At 41.6% G+C, this 10213-nt stretch overlaps 1 protein-coding gene across 1 annotated transcript in view; it reads left to right on the top strand.

Moving 5' to 3' along the window:
- EMCN (endomucin) overlaps positions 1–6037 on the top strand; it is a gene marked incomplete at its 5' end in the record, with an annotated part of 53150 nt that extends 47113 nt beyond the window's left edge. Inside the window, 2 exon segments of the mRNA XM_084204825.1 lie at positions 3006–3068; positions 4318–6037. Of these exon segments, the coding sequence (XP_084060951.1) occupies positions 3006–3064 (59 nt within the window). The 3' untranslated portion in view covers positions 3065–3068; positions 4318–6037.
- Between the last annotated feature and the right edge of the window lie 4176 nt (positions 6038–10213).

The raw sequence follows: 10213 nt of genomic DNA on the forward strand, positions 1-10213 counted from the left end.
TTCTCTTTCAATGATGGCCTCAGGTTGTGCCAAGGGAGTTTAGATTGGATATTAGGGAATATTTCTTCACAAAAATGTTAAGCATTGGAACAGCATGTCTAGGACAGTGGTAAAGTCATCAATGCTGGAATTGTTTGAAAAAAATGCGTGGATGTGGCGCTTGAGGACATGGTTTAGTGGTGAACATGGAGATGTTGCTGGGTTGACAGTTGGACTTGATGATCTTAAAGGTCTTTTCCAAACTCAACAATTCTGTGGTCCTGTGACAGCCTTCAAGGCCTTGTAATGTATCTATGCAGTAATTATATATCTTCTGAACAGAGAGAGACATAATTCTCCCAGAATTTTAGAAGCTGTGGGAAACTTAGAAGAAAAAATTCAAACAATTATTGTCTTTCTGTAACCATTGTTTATAAATATAGTTCTCCAGAGTGTGCTATTCACAGTTCACCAATAGTGTGAGAGAAAATTCCTAAAGACCAATCAAGTCTTAAGTCCACCATTATTTCTATATAAAATGTAGATTTCTAATAATAAGGTGTCCTTTCATAACTTCTAATAATAAAGTCTCTATATCACCTTTAACTATCCACAATACCCCTTCAGTGATATATCTGGACTGGTTGAGCACCTCCACTGCGCTCTGTATTTTCTCAATCAGAAAAAATTCAGTGTGAAATGATTTCGTCAATCTATTAAAATGCCATCTGTTCTAACAAACTACTAAACACAAGTATTTGTTTTTCATTTCCATTATGGGAAGCAAGGTTCAGTCCATTTGTTTTGGTGGGTGATGGTTGAGGGACAAGTTTGGGTCTTGGAACCCCAGTCTCAGAATCTATTTGTGTCAGTTAAGGCTGTTTTGAGATCAATATAAATGTTTTCTTACTTGCAGCTAACCTGAATGCACTTCTTGGCTTGCCCTTTGAGTTGCAACGAGTGTTTAGCAGAATATCGAACTGCTGAACCACTGAACTCCAAAATTGATCTGGACACTTCTCTGTGCAGTCTCCAGCTGTACTGCAGCCCTGTATCTAAACCCATCCACCACCCTTTTATCTCTTGAACAGAGAGCACCTGTGACCACTCCTTCTCCAGTATATGATCTTCGTCTCTTCATCAGTGAATTGTTGGCTGGCTCTAACAATTACAGACCTTTCCATGCCGTTATCTTCGGGCACTTTTGCAGCCATGGAGTAGCCATAACTTCCTTTTGTTTCCCAAGGCTTGCAGGCTCCTGCCCTCTTGGAGAACATCCCTGCCTGCATCCGTCCCTCAGCAGACACTGCTGTTGTAGAGTGACATTGCCCCAGACAATAGCTGAGGCCAGTTGCCTGTTCCAGGGATAAGGGGTATAGCACCAGGACATCTGGCTAGGGGTGTGAGTGTCAGTGTGCTGCCGTGTCAGGCTCTGCAGAAAGGCAGACTCACCCCTCTGGCCCAGCCACCACTGTTGGCAGGTGCCTCTCAAGCACTGCCTTCTGCAGCCAGTGCTGCTCCCCCTCTCCGTGCTCTGATCCACAGTCTATTGGCACAAATGGGATGTTGTCCAGGGAGCTACCTTACTCTGGAGCCTGCCCTTAGACATGTTCTTTTCCTGGGGTGCTTCCATGTAAATCTGTTTGCAGGACAACCAGCTGAGAGTGGAACTGATAACAAAGTACTGATATTTATTAGTACTGTTGGATTCTATCGTCTGCATCGTAATATATTTCTCAATTAATTTCTTCTTCTTTTTTAAACAGTTTTGTTGATTTCTCTCTTCAGTCCCCTATTTAATCTTCTATTTCTTTATATTAAAGAAGGAAAGTAGAAACATGCAGAAGGAAAAATTAAAATAAAAAAAGAAATGAGAGTTCTTGAAAATTTCATTCCTTTGCTATTATAAAACTGTACAGTATTTGAACTGGTTCACTTTATTTTAGCTTTTCAGTACAAGATTTTTATCTAGCAAAAATGTTTCACCTACCAAAAATATATCTTGTTAAGACATTCCACTTTTTTCCTAGCAAAAACTTATGCTTTCCTTTGCCCTACCTGAAATTTGACATAAGAGCTTCTGAAACTCCATCTTGGCAACACTTCAGAATTATTTAAAATTTTTTTTTTTCCAAAATTGAACACTTGGGAAGTGATCACTATTCCAGCACACTAATGTTGAACAGTTTTCAGCAGATACCAAGTCTTCTACTCATCCCCAAAGAGCTGCACTAAATTAAAGAGTCTTTTTTTGCTGTTAAGAAAAGCTGTCTGAAAACTATTGATAAGTCTTTTCCATTGTCCTCAGAAGTGCAACTATTTAATTTGGCTGCTAATTATTTAAATGCCTAATCAGTGAATTTTTTCATGATCCTAATTTGTATTACAATTTTCAACCCTAGGCCATTGATCATTTGTATGTTTTTAATACATATTCACTTCTCCTGGAATGTAATAGATCATTTCCTTGCCTCTCATGTGGGCATGAGAAATTAAATTGTCTCCTGCAGGTGAGCAAGGAGGCAGAAGGAGATATTTGGGTTTTCCTGCCCTCATGCCTGTTTCCGTGTGGCTCTGGCTTCTCCAGAGAAGGAATGTTGAGAACTGTGTCAAGTTCTTAAATGTTCATCCTTCTACTTGGGAAGAACTGAGCTGATGTCAGTGTTAGTGGCAAAAATTAATTCTATAGTTCTATCTTCTTATTTTTATAATTCCATGTTCTGATCATAGCTATAAATTAATTTAAGTCTTATTCCTTTATTCCTCTTCAACCCCCTTGAGAACTGCCTTGGAAAATACATTGTGGTAGTAACCCAGCATTAATGAGCAAATCACAGGGGAAATAATCTATAAAATAGGAAGAGTGGTAAAAATCTATTTTGTGGACAGTTTTTGCTGTGAAGTAAATCTGACAAGGAGACTGGTTCGTTTGTACACTGGTCAGTGATGTGTTCCTGCTAGACTCATTTCCATATTTATCTGTCTTTCCACGTTGATCTGATGCAAATGTATTTTCTGTTTCTTAGGAGAGCACTCATCTCACGGGAAGAATAAAACTCGGCAACTCTTCACATCTCAGCAATAAATATGTAAGTTTATAGCCTTTGTTTTCCATCCTGTAACATTAGTGTTTGTTAATCCCTTTAATACTTTTTAGTCTAAATATTGTGCCATGTAACAAAAACAAACCAAAAAAAGGGGGTTAAAAATGCAAGCCAAAAAGAGAAATTACTTTATAATTGGCAGCAGCCTCAAGGAAAAGTGGCTTAAACAAAGCTCAGCTGGAGCACCCCATGGTGACCAGATTCACAGGCAAACTGAGGGGCTGAAGAAGCTGCCAGCCTACAGACAGACCTTTACAAGGAAGAGCATGTGACTTTAACTGTTCAGCATTTCTTGGATGTAAGCCTCTTGGGGAATTTTCTTTTTGTTTGTGTAAGAAATAATAGATTTTTAAGGGCAGATCCTACTAAAAAAAAAAAAAAATATTCAGTACCCAGAAGGTTTTTACTCCTTTTTTTTCCCGTGAAAATTCTGAATATTTTTCACTTCATGCAAAACCCAGGATTTTTATTAAGGTGGTTTATTATGGCTTGAAATCCTAGGTGGTTAAATTACAGCAAGTGCTGGATGGTATTTTTATGTATGAGAGGGCAGAGACCATCAGAGCACTCTGAAACACAGTTTTTGATGTGGGTGCTGAATTTTCCTTCATATATGAAGCTTTGTCAGGGACCACAATATCCACTTCCCATGGAGCTGCTTTCCTCATTTGTGGAGAGCTGTGGTCCTTTGCTGAGGGTGGGAGAAGGAAGCAGCCGTGGAAGGGCCCTGTGTGACCAGGGTGGAGCAGGAGGCAGGGGACAAGGATGTCCTGAGGAACTGGATGTCACAGCATACATGGGATGGATCCCACAGAGGCTCTGGCAAAGCCCAGACTCCTCCCAGTACTGTGGAATGAAGCCCCTGTAGAATGGGTCCCATCAGTCTCCCCTGAGAAATACCTGGTTGACCTGAAATGTGAAGAACATCTTTGATGGTTTTGACTTATTCTCCTTTCCCCTAGGTAGAGATTGAACTTTCCTGATGCCATTAGTAAGGACAAAATGACCTTCTTTGTTCCTTGAATTAGAGGAGCAGAATAAAGTTTTGCCTACATTGCTGTAAACCCAGAGGTGGTTCAATTTGTGTATACCCAGGACAAGGGCCTGGACAATAAATTTAATCCTTATTGTCTATCTCATACTGGATTTATTCTGTCTTCCATTTTAGCTTACTCTTATGTTTCTGAACAACCTTACCTGGAATAATGATCTTGAGATGCTCTTGTCATTTCAGATGTGAAGCAGCCTGTTTTATCACAATATGCAGGAACATCTCACCAAAGTTGTGTTTCAATGGGAAATGTGGAGAAGCTGAAGCTTTTTACCATCAGGACACTTGTGATAATGACCAGGTTTTGACTTCTAAATCTCAAGCATCTCCTTTCCCTTCTGGAATGACATGTAATTTTTTTGATGGCTTAATAACTGGAATACCATGTATATTTATTATTTTCACATATAGTAAAAACAGGGGAACAAGGTTGAAGAGAATGTAAAAACAAGATGAGTGAAGATGATGTAAAGATTTGATGATGTTTGGATACTAGCTACTAAAAATGTTTTCTGTGCACACAGGAAGGAATATGTCAGCATACTTTGTTGAACTTATGGTAGCTAGGGATATTTTAGTTGTATGTAGCAGAATGCAAACAGAACCTGACCCTGAAACGGGACTGGGCAAACAGCCACTATGAAAATTAATTCAGTGATTTGCATGAGATTCCTCACTGTAGCACATGCTTTGCTTGTCATAAATGTTCACAGGGTGGGATGCCTGGCTGAGATGCTGAAGTGTGTGCTTCTTTTTTGTGAAGGCAGGAATATACCTTGTACTGAGGCTCTTTGAAATTTTGTAAATTACTGAACATAATCCTTGCAATGTAGCAGGCAATAGCTGGTTTTCACCTGTTCCTTGGCTAATTGCACTATGCATGCTGCAGATCTGACTCCCATATAGCCTGGGGCACACAGTGGGAATCAGCAAGGTAAGCAATTTCACAGATGAACCTTCTTCCTTGTGTTCTGAGTAATGCATGGGATTCCTGCGGGTTATTGAATAACTCTGGAAGTTCAAAGAGTGTTTCAAGTGCTAATTACAGACACTCTTAATTTGTACAGAGCCGGCAGTTCCAAAACATCAAGTAGTGCTTCTGCCTGCATGGACCCTACCTTTCTAGAACTATAAATGTTTGAAAGTTGTATTACTGTGAGCATCTGCTCAGTCTCAATCTACTGACTGTAGCATTCCAAGAATTACCTTTTTTAAATTGGGAAATGGAAAGAAGACAACTGGTGGTCTAAATGTAGGGCCAAGATCCAGGTCAATCATCTAAGTTTTGATACCTATTGATAGAATGCTTTTGAGGAACTTTTCTCTCCAATTTCCTTCTCTGAAATATTAAAACTTGCTTAGCATGATGGTGAGAGATTGAGCAGATTTATTACTTCATGTCTATAGACAAATCTAAAAGGTGTCTATTTCCCTGTGCTTGGCTGTTGCTCTTACTTCTGCTTTGGTGGGTCTAATAATCTTCTTTCTTAGTGGCACCATGAGAGACTTTTGGTGAAGCTCAATAAAAGATGGGAAACTAACAAGTGTCCATGCTGCAGCTGAACTTATATGGTTCATTCAGGTATTCCTGGATCACTTGTATTCCTCAGGAGCAGAGAAGTCTTGGATGCCTACTTTGGAAAGGTCAGGCCATCTAAAAAATGCTAGTTGGTATCTTCAACTATTCTGGTTCCTGATTGATGAGGTTTCCTTCAAAAAAAAGCAGTCATTGTGGATTTTCATGTTGATTAAAAACCCAAGGTATTTTGTAGTGTATTGTATCATAGTGAAAGGACAGTAGAGAAAAGCAGAGAAATATTGTGAAATATCTGTTTGGTTTTGTGCAAAACCTGTTCAGAAACTACCATGTTGTGTCAAGAAAAAAAATTTACTGCCTATTAAAATTTATTATCTTTATTAAGTAGCTATCCTTTTCTGTTTGCAGAAATGCAATCCATTGCACATGTCTAGCACAGCTATTGTCCATTACTTCGCATTCCTGTTTCACAGAATGAGGTGGACCCTTTATGACAAGCCTGGAGAGCAGACATTAGATATTCTGGGCATGGTGGTGGCAGGGGCTCTATGAAACTTTGCAGAAGGCATGCTGGAGGTGGCAAGTGGAAACTCCTCATTACAATCAGTGATGGGGAGAGGACAGGCCTCTCTGCAAATCCTGATACTGGAAAAGTGAAAAACAACAAAATAGGGAAGGTGTTTGGGCTCTCCATTATAAGGGGCATGGCAGACAACCAAGCGCTCATCAGAAGGCTGGGAAACATCTCTCAAAAGACTGGGTTGTGCTGAGTGTGTATGAAGTAAAAGAGGTGAGTTCAATGGACAGCAGAAATAAGAGCCTGAGATCCTCAAAACTTGTGGTAAAGGGAGGCAATATGAACTTCTCTTCTTGTTAAGAATCATGAGGGAATTGATGTTTGTATGAAGGAGAGAAGACAGATTTGCTTGAAGGATATCTGTAAAGCACGGAAAGGATTTGGAAGAATATTTGGGGCACTTTCCTTCTGCAGAGTTGAAGGTGCTGGAATTGCCTTTAATGGGAGGTGATGAGCTGTCTGCAGAGAGAACTCAGAATTTAAAGAAGTTGCATGCAATGGCTTAGGTAGATGAAAAAGAAATGAAAAATCCATTCAGGTTGTCTGGCTGAACAGCTCTGCTGTTAATACGTGTCTAAAAGAGCCACTAGAGTTTTTCTTGTCACTAGTACATTAAAAAAAACCCAAAAGTTTAAGTTGATCCTCCATTGTGAGGTTTGTCTATATAAGAATACTAGGAAAATCGATCTACATTTGTAAAAGTCTTCTTACCAAAGTTTGACTACATCTTCTGTGGACAGTCCCATCTAAATTTAATGTTCTTCAGCTTCTGTGTCCTAATTTGCTAAAGTAAATAACATCCACTTCACTGTGGAATGAACATGCCCACAGAAATGTAATTAAACTGGATCCGCTTACAAATTAGTTCAGCTCATGAGCTACTTGTTAAACAAGTTTGTAGGTCGAGTATATGATTCTGATCTATACGTTACAATCCAAGACTACAGAACATATTTGGCTGGCAAAGACTTTGGGGTATCATTAATCACTGCCAGCAAAGTGTGCAGGGCTCAGGTTTGCCAGGAGAAAGTGTTTTCAGCACTGCTCATCTCAGGCTTAACTTGAGAAAACAAGTCACTGTCTTCAAGCACAGAAAATTTCCCTGAGCTCTTCCCAGAGTCTAACCCTGCTCAGTACAAAGATTTCCAATATTTTGGGAGTGACCGGTTGCAGCACGCTGGGATTTTGGATGCAGTCCCAAACAAGACAAGTGGGCACTGAAGCAAAACAGCCAACAAAGCACCAAAAAAAAAGGTGTGCCACAGTTTGCCAACAATTGGCTTTCTACTCTAAGATGCTATATATCAAGTAAGTTATTTGACTCACAAAAAGAAAAATACTTTCATCACTATTTACAGTGAAAAGATCTAGAAATGCAAAAAACAACATAGAAAAGTTGAAAATAATTATTTCTAAAAGGTAGATGCTGAAAAGGTAGGCATTAAGTGCTTTTCAAGCACAAGCAGCTTAGTAGCTTTCTAAGTACTTACATGTTCTCACACGTTTGGCTGAAGGCCTCACGATGGCTGCTCATGAATGGGCCAGTCTTTTGGGGTTTATTTTGCTTATTGGATCACAGGAATCATTCTGGCCCTTGACACTCCATTGTCTGTGGACAGAGTAGTTTTACAGGCACTGCTTAGAAAGCTGTTTAAATGAAAAATATTCCTTGGTCTGTTTGTTGTGGGAAAGTTGTACGGCCTGCCAGCAAGGCTGTTGCAAGGGAGAGCAGTAGCACTGTCAGGATGCTTCACCTTCCAAAACTCCCAGAGGCACCTGTGGTTTTGGAATGACTCCACCCCGCTGAAGAGGGGCAAATCATTTCACTGCATACCAGTGCACAGTAAACTTAGAGAAAGGCATAACACATATCAGTCTCTCTGGCTCGGGACAGGGAGGCCATCAGCAGCATCTGTGAGACTCCTTGGTCATCAGCAGCCCAGGATTTGGCTTTTCTGCTGTGCCCTGTGGTGGCAGCGCTGCCTTCACAGCCTTCCCTTCAATTTTTGGGCTGAGTGCTGGCTATTGATTTGCTGTTGTGTTTCTGCAGTGCTCCTGGGAGCTCGCTCACCAGAGCGTTCCCCAGCCTCATTGGTGTGTCCCAGCATGCTGGGCACTTCCAGCACACTGCCTACAGCAAAGCACTCTCCTCAGGAAGCTCTAAACATGTATCTCAGGACCTCCCTGGCACCATTAATTATGGCTCCTCAATTTCTTCAAATTAGAACCCTATATCTAATAAAATAAAAGAGCTTAAAGATTACTCTATTGATTTCCAATTGAGGCAGCTTTTCCGCTTATGGCCAAGGGCAATCTATAAAACACAGACTTTAATTAACCCTGGTGAATGCAGCTGACATGAAATGTCAATACCCTCAAAATTTTCAGCATAGACAGCTGAAGGATCTTCTCAGTTCCCTTGCATCCACTTTGCACATTCCCTGGCTGGAGAGGCCCTTTCCTGTCAGGCTGCACTGGGACAGGGACAGAAACCTCTCTGCTGCCACAACCATCTTTATTGCTGGCATCGCTGGCTTCATCTTGAGGGTTGGACTAGACCTTAAAGGCCACTTCCAACACAAATTATTCTGTGATCTTCTCCCATGGCTTTGCAGGTAGGCAGGACAAAAACCCACGAGCAGCCTGCTGGTGGCCTACAAGGGACACCCAGCAGGTCCTGCTGGGTGCTGGGGACCCTGTGCCATGGTGCGCAGCTCTGAGGCTGTTCTTCTGGCATCCACAGGTAACCCTTCATTCTATGGCCTCTGTGTTGTGCTGGGCCTGTTCCTTGGAACAGTGTCCTGTAATTTCAGGGTGTTAAGCTGCACAGAGCTTAGTCAGTTATTTGAGGTCAAAGCTACTGAGGTGCCTCAGCAGGACCAACCCATCGAGAGCTCTGTTACATTTCAGGACCCCCACAGGCGGCAAAATTCTGAAGAGAGGAGCAGCACTCAGGACCTCTGGCTGGCCAAGGGTGAAACATAAAGCTGCCTGTGGGAAAGTGCTTCACTGCCTCGCATGGCGAGGCTTCTGCAGCAGCAATGCCAGCTTTTGGGGCCACAGCACAGCACTCAAGGGAGCAGCACTAAACAGAGCAGCTACAGAACTCACTTCCATAAAAAGCCCACTAAATAAAACTGGGAAGAAAGAAAGGGTATGTGGGCAAGGAGCATTTCACCGGTTTTCATCTCTGCTTTCCACAGAGCATTTATTTTCTCTAGATTTGGTGCTTTCTGATAGAAAAGCAGCTGTGTTACTGTGTTCTTTATTATTATTAACAACTTTCACCTTTCTCATTACATCAGTAGGACGCTTCCCTGGTCAGGGCTGCTGTTTTTCTAATGAATGTGGCTCATTTGTCTGTTTCCCTCCCTCCCTGCTCTGCTTTTTGTCTGCCTGCTCTTTGGGTAGTAATTTGATGTATTGAGCTCTCACCACCTCCGCTGCCCCTGGGGCTGAAGTTCTGACGATGCTAAACAGTTAAAATGCAATGCAATTACAGGCAGTACAGAACAGCAGAGAATAAGCCAGCAAAAATTCAGTCATGCATAACGCTGTGGAGACTGTGTAGCTGTCAGTCTCCAACTCCAGGAGATAATTTGGGCTTTTTAAGAAGCAATAATTGAGCCTTTTGCATATGCTGCAGTTATGAACTAGTCAAAAGCCTGTTTGCTCTGCACCCTGGAGCCCCAGATGGATTGGTAGTCCCTGCAGGTCTTTGGGGGCTGCCAGCTTTACACTTCAAGACTTTTCTAGCTCCTGTACTTGTAAGTTATTCTTTTGACAGCTCTTATGCAAACAGGCACCTTGTCTGAATTTAGCTGGCAAAGTGAGGAAGGAAGGGTGAAGAAGAGCATGAAATCCACGTAGCTCGGGGGAGTTCAGAGCCAGAGCTGAACTCTGCTGCTCACCTCAACCCAAGAAAAAACCATTTGAGGGAGAAAACCATATCAGACCTTCAGCCC

Source organism: Fringilla coelebs, assembly GCF_963513975.1.
Source record: "Fringilla coelebs genome assembly, chromosome: 4".
Lineage (NCBI taxonomy): Eukaryota > Metazoa > Chordata > Aves > Passeriformes > Fringillidae > Fringilla > Fringilla coelebs.